The 14582-nt window shown below is 36.9% G+C and overlaps 1 protein-coding gene across 1 annotated transcript; it reads right to left on the minus strand.

The window, feature by feature from the left end:
• Positions 1-353: 353 nt before the first annotated feature.
• rab27a (RAB27A, member RAS oncogene family) lies at positions 354-13696 on the minus strand. Its single transcript, XM_038308650.1, has 6 exons — positions 13482-13696; positions 3499-3667; positions 2313-2398; positions 2114-2217; positions 1778-1901; positions 354-1203 (listed from the first exon to the last, which is right to left on the minus strand). Exons 2-6 carry the CDS (start codon positions 3649-3651, stop codon positions 1008-1010), a joined length of 663 nt encoding a protein of 220 aa, XP_038164578.1. The 5' UTR covers positions 3652-3667; positions 13482-13696; the 3' UTR covers positions 354-1007.
• Between the last annotated feature and the right edge of the window lie 886 nt (positions 13697-14582).

A 14582-nucleotide genomic window follows, 5' to 3' on the forward strand; every position in this document is an offset into this window, starting at 1 on the left:
AGTTTCACATCTAAACAGCTAAAGACAAATAGTGCCACCCAGTCACTTGGTTTTAATAATATATCATATGCATTTTAAAGTTTGGCCTACATTTACTTTTTAAATCCAAGTGTTTACATTGTTTTTGTAGAGGGGTTATTAAACCTGTATCTTCTAGATAAGAGAACGGATCAAATTGAAAAAGGTCTTTTTTCGGTTTGTTTATTCATTTATTTTGCACATTTTATCAGAAATTTTATTTTAGTTCTAGATGTAATTTGTCAAATTGTGTGTTTTTTTGTGGCCAAGATAAAAAAAGGCCTATAATCTAGTGTCTATATAAGAATTAATGATGGCAAAAAGTAGTCCTTGAACTCTGTTTTTCCTTAGATACCCCACATCTCATCTAAAATGTTTACATAATTTTTCTTTATGCTGTTGGCAAAAACTGCACTCAAATCAGAGTACAGACTAAAGAAACATTAACATGTTTACTGTCCACCAAGAAGAGCTACATTTTCTCTGGCAGGATCCTGTAAGATTGCAGTATTCATTGAGGCACTTAAAGTATCAGTAACACAACATTGGTGACCTAAAGTACATTCATTAAAATGTTTACACAGCAGTTGAGCATTCCTGATAACATAATAGCACATGTAACAAACAGACTCAGTGTTCTTTTATTATTTGAATCGAGGATCAATATCTTTAACTCAATGTGGAAACTGGAGCTGTTCATTAGGAACCATAAGGAAAATAAATACCCCAAAAATCACAATAATATGAATGTATTCAGAACAAAGAGCACCAACTTAGCTGGTAAACTGCTCAGCAAGTCAGTGACAGTAAACAAGTAATACTCTGAATTGTGGGGTAAAGTGGCATATATATATATATTGTTGAAGAAGATGATAAAGTTTTACTCAATACAAAATGTAATAAAACTCCCACTGTGTTTTGCTTGGGCATCTTCCTTTTCTCCCCCCACCTGTTATAGAAATGAAAATGTGTGCAACAAAATATTCTTTCTAACAAGCACATTTGCCTCTATCAGAGCCCTCAGAGAGGTCCAGGTTGGAAGGTCCGTTAGCACGGACGGTCCCATCTGGGATCCAGGACTTATCGACACACCTCTCCATCCTCTTCATAATCAGATCCAGCAGGACGTCCACAGCCTCGCTGACATTCTGGCCGCTTGCAGCGCTGGTCTCAAAGTATGTGATTCTGTATAAGGAGGCACAGCAGCTTTAAAACGGATTCAAATCTTACGTACGAGTGAAGTGCAAATTTTCTCCTTTTCAAATTAGATAGCCACCTTAAAAGCCCCCTTATGAGGGACAGCAAACAGGGTGAGGACAGGACTAAATCAAAGCCATAAAACTTTCCTGCCTGCGTTTTGCAAAAAAAAAAAAAAAACATGCTTTATGGACAAAAACACGTGAGAGGTATGGCTCTGTCCAGATGGGAGCTAAACGGATCTTTATAATATTACACATTTGTTAGAAATCTAATATCCCTGCTGTTAAACATGGTGGTGGCAGTATCATGCCAGGGCAAGGAAGCTACGAAGTACAGATTTTATGAACTACTGTCTAGTTTACCTTCAGTAAAGGTGTGCCTAATTTTGTGAGACCAGGATATCTTTCACATGTAGGCAAATATTTGCTTTTCGAGGAGGACCAGCTGGGTCCTTCAGCCTGGACAGCAGCGTTAAGCAAACACTGCAGCCACTGCCTTCTTAGCAAACTTTTGAGGGAGAGGTTTTTGCGCAGACGGATCAGAAACCAGGCATACGCACCCGTATTTCTCCGCCAGTTCTCGAGCCTCCTCCTGGCTCACGGCTCTCTGGTCACTCAGGTCACATTTGTTTCCACACAAAACCACATCAGGATTTTCACAATATGCGTGAATCTGTAACTGACCTGAGGGAAACAGCCAGCTTTAATAACAACCATGACTCATACACATGAAGCTCATAACACTAATTCTAAACAAGATGTTCATCAGTGAAGATGATCACATTATTTAGGGGTCTGACATCATTCTTGTTTCAGCTCATATTAATCAGATATAATAAATCAAATGTAAGTAAATGTGTTCCGATTCTGTCTCAGCTGGACCCTTCAGGACTCACTCATCCAGTTTCTGACGTTGAGGAAACTTTGCTCATTGGTGAGATCAAACAGGAGGAGGAAACCCATGGCATCTCGGAAAAAAGCTGTGGTCAAACTTCGGAACCTGCAGGTGGTCAGAACGGTGAAACAGATATTTATCTAGGAAAGTGAATAATGTCAGTAGGGATTAAATCCAATCCTAGAATATGGATAACTAACCTCTCTTGTCCTGCAGTGTCCCAAAGCTGCAGGTGGATTTTCTGTCCCCTGCCTGTAGTTCCATCTGGACCGGTTGAATTGTAGATCTGATGGAAACAGAGACAACAGTTCAAATAGATATTTAAAACCATTGTAAATCTGAATGAAGTGTATCCTGAAAAAAAATAAAAATAACCTGCCAAAATTTGCCGATGGCTGCAAAAACAGCTTGTTTCTAAGATTTGGTTGTGCTCCAATATTGTTTCTTAATTTTAGGTTCAGATCCAACCAACTTCGCTGCATAGCGTTACCTAAGCTAGAACATTGTTTTTATTTTAGTGCTGCCCTACATTTTGCTTCATCCATCTTTCCATCAACTCTTAGCAGCTTCATCCGGAAAAAAGCACTCCCACAGCATGACGCAACCTCCACCTATACCTATACATAATGTCAATTATGCCCCTTTTTGCATTGTAAAAACACCTTAGCGAGGCTCTAACCATGAAAAATCATTTTACTGGTTGTATTTGAGAGGATCCCCAATAAAAAGTTTATCCTAACGGTACAACTCAAAGTCAGTTTTACCTCCCATCTTTTACCTCTTAATTTTTATTCTGCCACTCAACATTAGGATGTCAAATTCTCAGTTAAAATTAGCAGTGCCTAATAAAAAAATGTAAAGAAATTACCCTCAAATAAGCCATCAATGCTACTGTGTAATTATATTTTCCTGCGGTTTTATTCTTTTCTTAAAAAAAAAAAAAAACAGAAGTAACTGCTAAATCTTGAAACAAAATACACTTCTGTGTTCACATTGCAATTATTAGTAGCTTATTTACTTCATCATAACTTATGTTTTCGATTAGATGCTGTATTAATAAATATTTAAAATCAACTTTGACAGATCAAAGAGTGATTTTTCCGCTAAATAAATGAAAGAAAAACAGGATCTACTTCAGGAGCTTTAGGTTAGCAGCACTAAGGGATAGCTACTGTAAACATGGATAAGACTTAGCTGTTTGCCAATGGTTTGAAGTGTTTAATCTGAGGAGGGTGTTGCCTGCTATTTACCCTACATTAGTCATACCTCCTATCGCAGAGCATCCTTCAGTAGTCTATTGTCCAACAAGTATTGCCTGACATAAAGGGAATGCATTTAAACCCCTAATCAGGCAGCAATGAAGAAATTAAAAAAAGGATTAGTTACCACTCTTCTTTCTCTGAAGTCTATTCCAACTGTAGTGATGAACTTGTTGTTGAAATGGCCATCCGTGTATTGGTAGAGAAAGCTGGTCTTTCCCACTCCGGAGTCCCCCAGCGCTAGGAACTTGATAAGGTAATCATACTCCCCATCAGACATAGTGAGTCCGTAATTTCTGAAACACAAAAGGAGGCTGAATCAAAAAATGACAAGAAAACAATCCTTAAAACTCAAAGAAAAAGAAAAACGTTATTTGTGTTAATTTCTAAGATAAAAGGATAAGGTTGATGATATCAGCCTCTGCATGACCAGATGAGACTCTTCCCCAGTGATCCACAGCCGCCCCAACAGTAATAAGGTTTAATAACAGCTAATGAAGCTGCTATTAATAAGTCAGTGTGCTGAGGGTTCATGACTATATGGCCGGAAGCATTCACTCATTCAATCCTTACTCCATAGGGTTTAATATGAACTGATCATTATCAGCAATACCAGCTTCATCTCTTCTAGGGAGGCTTTTCCAAGCAATGTGTTTATAAAAATATTTAGGCATTCCATAGATGTCATACATGGATGTATGAGGACTGCTGCAAAGTCATGTTGGGAAAGGAAAGGACCATCGTTAAACTGTTCCCACAAGTAGTAGCATGGAATTATACAAAATATTTTGGTGTGCAACAGTCATTTCTCAATGTAACCAAGACAATGAGCAAAGCTCCAAAAGAACAGGCCCGCAGCATAATCCTCCCATCACCAGATCTTACATCTGATGCAACGCAGTCAGGTAACCACCAAACCCAGACCTTTCTATGGGATGGAGGAATGATTTCAATTTCCAGTGAATATGTTTTTACTGCCCTAAACTCAGACAGTAGGGCGTGTCTGTTGCTTTGCATGTACGCGGTGATGACAACAGGGGATGGAAATGCAACCCTGTTAAAAACCATGGTGTGTTGGTATCCCAGTAAAGTCTGTATTAAAGGACCCCTTTCATCCCAAATTATTGACTTTTACATCACTTGGTAGATGAAAAATTTTGCTTTTTCAGAAATCTCCTAAGGCACCTTTAATATCTCAGTGGTTTCACAGTGCTCTATCATTACTTAAAATGGAGAAAATACATTTTGCACTGAAAGGATTCCCAAATAAATGGGGTTACTTTATGGAATATTGAAAATCACTTCAAACTTTGCCTTCTGAACAATACCCCCACCCTCTCCCCCTGCAAACACAAAAACAAGAAAATATAATGAGGGACATTTTCCATTTTTTTGATGTATATGACTAATCTTTTTCCTCAATAAACAAATGTATATAAAACAAAAACATGGCGTGGAGCTTTTTACAGATCATTCTTGATTAAAGCTGAAGGCCAGATGAAGTTTTAAGGTCTGTGGCCATTAGGTCTGCATAAAGCTCTGTGATCATGTGTGTTTTACCTCATCATGGCTGATTTGCCATCCTTCAGGAATTACTTTCACTTTCTTATAATGCCACACTTCACTCTGAAATACTTGGTACCTGAGAAATCATTACACAGTTGCCATCTTATAGTAACACACTGACTGAGTTGAGAGTTTTTTGAAGAAAAAAAACCCTGCATGCTTGTATGCATTATGCTTAGACCGACATCACTTTCAAGTTACTCATCTTTCCCGAAATGCAATAACAAATGGTAGCAAAAAAAAAAAACAACTTGTGTAAGAACTAGTAGTGTTTAAAAAAAAAAAAGTAGCCTTCAATGCTGCACTAGATTGCATCCAACTTTTATACAAATAGAGCACATGCACACAGTTACCACAAGAACAAATGCCCTTCTGTCTAGTTTATTTAAATAAATGGCTCAAAGTTGACCTTTTCTGACCAATGGCATTTGAAAGTCTTTATTCATATTGGTCACAGCATCAAATTAAACAAGTTTTTTTCTAAAAATGAAAGGTAAAATGACAAGCATCCCTTATGGCCAATAGTAGTAATAGCAGGTGATTGTTTGTCAGAAGATAAAGCTGTTTTTTCAAAATACACAAACCTGAAACGATCAAGCTTTAACTGAATGCACACATTTTTTATATTTGCATGAAAAAATCCTTCAAATACCTTTTCTAATGTTGGGTTCATCATTGAAGACTAAAGCTCACTTCCTTTACATCCAACAGGAAATCTACAGACTACTAGAGGGAATCCCAAATTTATTCATTACTCGAAAAGGTTTAGTTTTCTATTTCCATTTTAATTTGATTGAGCAGCCTTTTTTCCCCTGACAGAAAATAATTAAATATCTTGCAAACAATGCAATGTAAAAGGAGTAGCAGAGTTTTTTAAGAGAAAAAAATAATCCCTTTGCTGGGAATTTTAATAATAAACAACATAACTTCCTTGTTTATACCTGCAGGAATTTCTTAGCATTACAGTATTTCAGCTACTTTAATCCTTGATGACATGGAAAAGGAAAGATCTGTAGTGTTTAGCTCAAACTCATTCAGGGTAGGATTATTTTGGAAATCAGGAGGATTCTTGTACAAATGAAAATGTTTAAGGCCATTTATTAGACTGTTTTTAAAACAGCCCACCTCATTTTCAGGTAAATCAAACAGCTTCATTGGAACACATCTTTTGAAACATATGCTAACATTTTCTTTAAAAGCACTCAACTATTACCCAAGTACACTGTTTCAGTTTGGGCAGTGGAATCTAGCAAAATATGAAACCAACTATAAATGTAGAAAGGTTTAATCATAAACCAAGTTTATTAATGAAGCACTTATTTTTTATTTTTTTTTTTAAGCTTTAGAAATGAAACAGCACGAAGCCTGTTATGTTTTCCTGTCTACCAGAGTAATGTTCGGTTCTGACCAGTAGAAATAAAGCACAAACTAGTGTCAAAAACTGAAAATTGTGTCACATTTCCTGCAATTGAACCCTCCTCGCATCACCTACATTGTGAAATTCCAACCAGCGTTACAACAGGATTCAGTGAAAATCCCTTTAGTACTTGGCTATACTGCATGATGAAAACACAGCAGAATCTAGCAACACAGTTAATCATTGCTGCAACAATATGCAGGGATTAATGCAACATTTCCTCAGTGCTCTCTGGAACATTTGCTTAAAGATTTTAATCTGCATTCAGAGGCACCTCATGTAACAGTTAGCCATTCGCTGCAGGGCAGAACAACCTGCTCCATGTAAAACCATTCGAAACCACACCTGAAAGCATACAGCTGTGGGTAAAACGAAGCAAAGAGTTTTAGGGTCCACTTATTGTGCTTTGATTGCACTTTGTTTTTAAAGGCTATTAGCAGCAACATTATCATGAATCAATAGAAAATTATCAAATCAAATCTGTATTTACAGTGTTTTTTCATCATTGTACATCACTTTAATATTGGTTGACTATACAAAATCCCTACAAAACAATAAACCTCGGGGATTTATTGTTTATATGTTTTTGCTAATTTCCAAGTGATGCATTTTAGCACTAAACAATATACATATGCTTCATCATCATCATCATCATTTTACTGCTCAGCTTATTTTTTTCTATATGATCTCCAGACCCAAAAACTAATTGATAAATAACCCCAACTCTGGAATTTAGTAGGCTTACTCTAGTCTAGAAAATCTTGTTTTAAAATGTTTATTCTTTGCAACAAATCCTAATAATTTGGATTGATTACAAAAAAAAAAAAAAAAAACTCTTAAAGTCTACTTCTCTGTCATATCCAAAACACTGGTTAAACCCAGTACTAAACGGAATGGGTTAATGTCTACATGAAAGAGTACTGCACCCTCGGTGCACAAAGTAGGGCAAACGCATATCCTTTCTTCTAGCCTCCATAACCATCACTGCTTTCAATGCGCTCTATAAAAATCCTACTGCTATTTATGCATTTTGTGTTGATTTTATTTGTATACGCACAAATTTGAACATTGTATGCTTTCTAAACTACCCTACTCAACTAAAACCGAGTGTATCGATTTAAATAAATGTACAGTATGTTTTTTTATTTTCTAAAGTCTTTCCTTATTTGCTGCTGACACAATTTAACATCCCCTTTGTAAGAAAATAAAGGCATATTTATATTTCCATTCTTGAATAAATGTGTATTACTTAAGAATATATGCATCCCTCTACACCAAATGTAGGTCAAAATTCAAATCACCAGCAAATTGCAAAATGTCACAATTTTGGCCACAAACTGGCCAGTAAATAGACCCGTACTGTTTCATCTATGAGATGCGAGACTCCCATTAGCAACACTTTACTAATTGCAGGGTAAAAAAAGGCTTGAAGAAGGCAGAAATGTGTCATATGATCACTTAGTTGACATTTCAGACAAGCCTTACATTCTTTCCCTGCATGCATCGTTGAGCCTTTCCTCTGAACCCATAAGCAGATTAGGGTCCCGTGCAAAATCTAGGGTTGTGTTAAATGTGCTGGGCTGTAAAGGGAGGAAAGAAACACAGATTTGACCATAAGAGGTGAGCTTAGAGTCCATCTAAACTTCACTTTCTGTGTTAAAATCATTGGAAGAAAACACACTTCTTATAACAGTGGCTCTCAAACTTTTCTTTGTGACCCCTCTTGATTTAAAACAGAGATTGCGCCTTCATCTGAAAAATATTTGCAAGCAAAAAAAAGAAAGCTGCCCTACAATCTCATTTAAATCACAAACCTACCACTATTAATGTGCAATTATTTTAGGTTTAACTGCTTCTTTTACTGCGCAACAAAATTCAGTAGTGCCACATATACTTTTTTTAATTTCCTCTTAAAACTGGTCATTTATCCAGTTCATTTCTACCATTCCCCTCCTGTAATTACACTGGCTCCCTGTATCTCAGAGAATAGACTTTAAAATACTTCTGTTAGTCTATAAATCTCTGAATGGCTTAGCACCTAAATACATCACAGACTTGCTATCAGTGTATCAACCATCCAGACCACTCAGGTCTTCTGGCTCCAGCCTGCTCTGCATACCTAGAACCAGAACTAAACATGGAGAAGTAGAATTTAGTTCCTTTGCTCCACTTATCTGGAACAAACTTCCAGAAAACTGTAAAAGTGCGGAAAGCCTGACTTCCTTTAAATCAAGACTAAAAACACATTTGTTTAGGATTGCCTTCGACTGTTCTAGTTAAACAGTTAAACTAAAACATATTTTCTTTAGTCCAACTGTTTCTAATATTCTTTTTTGTTTCTGCATTTTTTATTTTATTTATTTATTTTTTCCTACTTGATTTGATTCTGTTTTATCTTCCTGTATTTTAATCACGTAAAGCACTTTGCATTGTCTTTGTACTGAATTGTGCTATACAAATAAATTTACCTTGCCTTGTAATTACACTGATCACCCTCCACCTGGGGATCTACTGCATTATAAAAACATATTAAACGTTTTTATATTTTTCCTCACACTGACTTACACTTAACAAAAATATAAATGCAGCACTTTTGGTTTTGCTCCCATTTTTAATGGGATGAACTCAAAGATCTAAAACTTTTTCCACAAACACAATATCACAATTTCCCTCAAATATTGTTCACAAACCAGTCTAAATCTGTAACAGCACTTCTTATTTGCTTCTTGATATGTGCCATATCAAGGTGCTGATTGGACACCATGATTAGTGCACAGGTGTGCCTTAGGCTATAAAAAGTGGGAGCAAAACCAAAAGTGTTACTTTTGTATTTTTGTTGAGTGCAATATTATATATATATAAAAAAACTGCTGTACAAATATACCTTTTATGTAACCCATTTTTCATTTATTTCAGCATTTAGAAATATGAGTATTTTACTGAAGTTGACATCAGCTTGTACAAAACTGTATTATTAAAAGAAATTACTACAATTACACACGCAAAAGAATTGATTCACCCAACTCAAATCTGTCAAAAAACACAATTCTTATTGTAAGATTTGTGTTATCTTATTTTTTTATGCATCTCCAGTTTTTTATGCAGATACAGTGAAGAAAAACTATGAAAATAAGATGTCAAACACCACTTTGTTTAACTCTTTAATTACCTAACCAAAGCTTCAAAACATCTTTATTTTTATTCTTAAGACAGGATTTTTACCTTTCCTCAACAAAGTTTAAAAGTCAAACCTAAAACACACTAAGTCAAAAACCATTGCCTGTAAATTAGTTTTGATTGTCCAATGTGGATCTAAAAAATTATTTAATGAACAAAACAGACAACAGCTTCGGCATTTGGGACCTTTAACTTAGTTATGGGTGTGAAGAAAAAAAAAGATCAACTGACCCATGTTACACTGACAAACTCAAAGCCCATCATTTACATCTAAAACTAGTTAAAGTTATGCTCATAAAGCCAAGCATTCAGTCATTGTAAGAGTTTTAGCTCAGGATAAAAACTCCACATACTCTTTTAGGATTACATATTTTCTTTAGAGAGAATGAATGCAGCTCCAGGTCCACTTTTTTGGGTCTAGCTAGATTAAATCTAGATTAAATTACAGATAATTCTTTCAACGACCCACAAACAGAATGTCCAGAAAGACTTGGGTTACAATTTCTTTATTTAGCCCAAGAGTTTAACAGTCTCTTTACAGATGTGTTCCACACAGACCCAGATGTTGCATTTGTAGAGGCTGAGTTAGTTTCCATAAAATGTGATCATTATAATTTCTTTAATAAGACCCAGTGTATAATGTTTTTAATAATATCTGTGGCAGTTATAGGGTTGTGCAATATGGCTGGAAAACGTATCATGAATAGCTTATTAGTAAATATTAGTTCTTCAATTTGAAATAAGGATCGGCTTGGCTGTAAGAGGCTAAGGTTTTAAGATGAGAGCCTAAATTCCTTCTCTGCCTACATCCCCCAGAATGCCTAGGAGTTCTTGATCAGATTTCAGTGCAATTATATTCTAAAAAAATCTATTGGAGGCTTTTTATAAGCAGTCTATGGCAATACATTTTATAATTGTTTATTGCCCATCCTGAGCCTGTTAAACAACAGATGGTGTTGTGATTGGAACTAATCGGATGAATAGTACTGTGAGAACAACGCGTCGATAAATTAGAGCTGAAAGCATATTCTTATAGACACTTGATTAAAAACAAGTACAGCCAGGAATATCCTATTTGATGCTAAATGTTTGAATTTTAGAGTTTATCATTTTAAACTTTGTTCTGAAATTTCCACACAGCATTTTATATAGTTAACTTTTAAGGGAAGAATCGGATTCTCCCTTCCTGATTGGCCCTGCAACCCACTTGGTTCAGGACTGATTTCATTTGATAATAACCCAGTCTTACCCATATCAGTTTGAATCTTCACAAAGTGTTTTTTTTTTTTTTATTCCATTCGGTTTAAATGCAAATTTCCCCACCAGAAAAAGTTTAGCTATCGGACCCCTTTTTTAGGAGTATTATTCCTGCACATTCCTTTGCTTTCTACACTTCTATAAAATTGTTTGAACATGTTTGGAACTCGTGACCATCCAAAACTATCTTCCCAATTCTCTTATCGGATTTTTTTTTTCTTTTCATTAAATCAGAAAAATAAGCAGCGTGTCCATCCTAAGGTGGGCCTATTGGTGACTCAAACTAAACTTATAAAGAAGGGAAAAGGTTATCTTAAAGATGTAATTTAGCAGAAAATTATATTGGTAATCCTAAATAATCTAAAACAGAATAAACTCAAAGAAAATTAATGTGTTGCATCATAAAAGATGTGTGTAAACACCTGGGGAAAAAAAGTGTTTACAATTAATCCGTATGTCCTTACAGGAATATTAAAAGATTAAGTAAGAACACTGTTGTTGCAGTGCAGTCCCCTACGGATTACAAACCATAATCCAAAAAAGTGACACATGACATACAACCAAACACATGTCAGTCACCGGTTTTGTCCGCATCAAAAACCTACTTAATGAACACCAGTTAGTATAAAATATAAGCAAAAGTAAAAGCAGGTCACAGAATTGCAAAACCACAGAGCTGGAAGTACAGATTGCGTCAGCATGTTTCTGCAGATTATATCTGGCTAATCAGACGTTCCCTTGCAGAGCACCAAACTCCGTTCTAACAAGTCTTTTTCAAGCTCAAACTAATGAGACCAACAGGGAAATAGAGACCAGAGTTTAATGTGGCCTTTCTAACACGCCGACTCTTTGAATTGCAGAAACATGTGTAATTCACCTTGTTCCTCCCAGGTTCTACCATAGTGGTGAAAAAGGAAGCCAGATCATCATCTTCGGGTGAGTTAGGCAAGCAAACAGCCCTTTCAATTATTCTAGATAACTAAAGTTTCTGTTGTCATTCAGAAGCTTTCCCACATCCACAAGACAGCAAGTTCTCCAAATAAGTAACATCAAACTGGTTCCTTCACAAATGGTTCAAATAAAAATTGGACAGATCCATCGATCCATCCAATGCTGAATACAAAATCATATCATTGCTGTCTGCTGCAGCCTTAGTAGGGGTCTAATATGTTAACTCTAGTAAACAGGTCTTTATTGCTCAGAAAGTGTGGGAGTTAATCTAACTTGGAAGCAGAAAGAAATTACATTAAGACAGTCTCATGTTTCGCAAAACCTTTTAAAACCGACAACAAGCGAATCCCTGTTCAACAAGACTGAAGCCTCTCATAGAAGCAGACTTTCCCTGGTAAAAGGCCACAGTGTGGTCATTTACAGAGCAACACAGAGTAAACTCTGCTGCCTTCTTTAGATTCAATTCATTCGTCTTATCTTGAGCAACTAAACTGACACAAGACTTAGACTTCTTTATTTGTCACAAATCAGTTTAAAATAAAACAGTCTCTTGCAAAGAGACTGATCCTTATGCCAGCAGCTCAAGGTTAAAGTGGAACTAACTCTGGGGAAAAAGAACAAAAACAATAGAAGAAACAAAACATATACATATATTCAAAATGTGAAAAACTTGTGACCGCTGAGGATACCATGAGGGGCCCATGAGCAAGGCAAGGCAAGGCAAATGTATTTGTATAGCACAATTCAGTACAAAGACAATGCAAAGTGCTTCCCATGATTAAGTGTAAGGACTTTAGAACTGGGGTGATGTGCTCTACTTTCTTAGTCTTAGTGAGGACACGGGCAGCAGCGTTCTGGATCAGCTGCAGCTGTCTGATCCACTTTTTAGGCAGACCTGTGAAAACACCGTTGCAGTAATCGATTTGACTAAAAATAAACGGATTAGTTTTTCCAGATCATGCTAAGATATTAGTCCTTTAATCCTGGAAATGTTCTTCAGGCGACAGAAAGCTGACCTTGTAATAGTCTTTAAATGCTTTTGGAGGTTCAAGCCTGTATCCAGCACTACACCTAGATTTCAGGCCTGATCAGTGGTTACTAGCTGAAGCAACTGAAGCTGTGTGCTAACTTTAGATCTCTCCTCTATTGGTCCAAAGATTATTACTTCAGTTTCACATCAGCAATGTGCATCTTTAAAAATGCAGCACCATGTGAGGAAAATCAGCGACAGGTTCTAAAAAGGCACTTCAAACCGATTTCCACAGCAGCATCACAATCATAAATCAGTTAACTTAAAGAAACAGGGGGTCTAATGATGCTCAGCTGGTCCTCATGTGGAGGGGGGGGGGGGTCACCTGACCAATCAGATGGAAAATAACCCCCCCCCCCCCCCTTCAGACAAACATTAAACCCATCCTGACATCCCCAACTGAAGGTCAGCCTCCCATCATATAGGATCATGAAAACGTAAAATGCAGAAGTTAATAAAAAGTCTAGTCAGTAGTAGTGATGATCTCTGGCTCGTCGTGTTGTGTCGGTCAGTGAACGCAACAGATGAGGAAAAAGCAGGTGGAATAAAAAAAACCCAGGAGGCCTGAAGTTTAACTGAAGAGTGGATGACATGTTTAAATGTTTCTGTGAAGCAAACAGCAGCCAGGGTGAAGGTATAAGTTGCTAACTCCTGACAGATGCTACCAGCCTGGTTCCCACGGCAGACATTTCCTGAAAGCAGAGTTACTCACCAGCCCCAGGGCGTAGCTGCTGCTGCCTCCTACTCTGTAAAAAAAATAAAATAAAAACCCTCAAACAACCGGAGAAAACTTGAAATGAAATGATCTAAGTGGAGCTTGACTTTTTCCCGTCGCTTCTAGCCCGTCAGTGGACATGAGGACAGCCTGGCCCGCTCTAAGCACCACCTTAACTTTCCGGGGCTGTGTGCTCTCAGCCCCTCCGGTGAGAAACAGCGCCTCCCAGCGGTGCTCGCTGCATCAACAGGCGAGGCGAGCGTCCGATCAGCGACGACGACCTGCAGGTGGTCTGCTTTAAAACACCGAGCCAAGAAATTGAACGGGTGACTATGTGGTTCCTATTTTAATCCTCCATCGGTCCATTTTTATTAAAGCATTTCCCAGAAGCGGCCTCAAACTTGTCCGGGGCCCCATGGGCGGTTCTAGACAGAGGCCATCAGGGGCCATAGCCCCGAAGTTATGTCTGTTTATATAGTTAAGCTTTACTGATTATTTCCTGAGAAGAGGTCATTAGGAAAATACACTTTAAATAATATATATATGTATAAGTATTGAATGAATATGAGACATGACAAGAAATTGTAATCTTGTAAGCATACCACGAGGCACTAAAATATTACCAGTTTTTAAAAAAGCATTTTATAAACACAGACTACTACATCATCAAATCTCACATTATTGCATCATGTTTGTACATGAGGAAACTTGACCGGCTCCAGCCATATCAAAATATTACAGTGTTCTTATGCTATGTTTGGACCCAATGATGTAATGACACAACATTATCTGGGTAGGCCCCATATGAAGTACAACACTCACTGTAGCAGCAACGTCCACCTCTCCCTCTTCGTTTCTTTGAAAGAACGTGTTTATTTTTGGGAAGTTTTTTCCATTCTTCCAGCAGCTCTTCTTTGCTTTTTCTTTTCTTGAATCCGCTTAAGTACTTCTTTTTGGTATCCATCATCTTTAACACATTGTACGCAACAGTTATGGTTTTATTGGACGCTCTGGATTACCCCAATTCCAAGTTGTAGTGTAAAAAATAAAATACTCAAATACATTGTTGTTTTAAGATCTTAATTGCTGTTTGAAACA

This window comes from Cyprinodon tularosa, unplaced genomic scaffold (genome assembly GCF_016077235.1).
Source record: "Cyprinodon tularosa strain WSP-4 unplaced genomic scaffold, ASM1607723v1 ctg642, whole genome shotgun sequence".
In the NCBI taxonomy this organism is placed as follows: Eukaryota; Metazoa; Chordata; class Actinopteri; order Cyprinodontiformes; family Cyprinodontidae; genus Cyprinodon; species Cyprinodon tularosa.

What these genes read in the sequence shown, in the direction of transcription:
- rab27a (XM_038308650.1), bottom strand. Translation starts at nt 3,651, where the DNA reads ATGTCTGATGGGGAGTATGATTACCTTATCAAGTTCCTAGCGCTGGGG. An exon ending in GACACTGCAGGACAAGAGAG is followed by an intron (nt 2,218 to 2,312) that starts GTTAGTTATCCA and finishes GACCACCTGCAG; the next exon opens with GTTCCGAAGTTTGACCACAG. An exon ending in CAACGTCAGAAACTGGATGA is followed by an intron (nt 1,902 to 2,113) that starts GTGAGTCCTGAA and finishes TGTTTCCCTCAG; the next exon opens with GTCAGTTACAGATTCACGCA.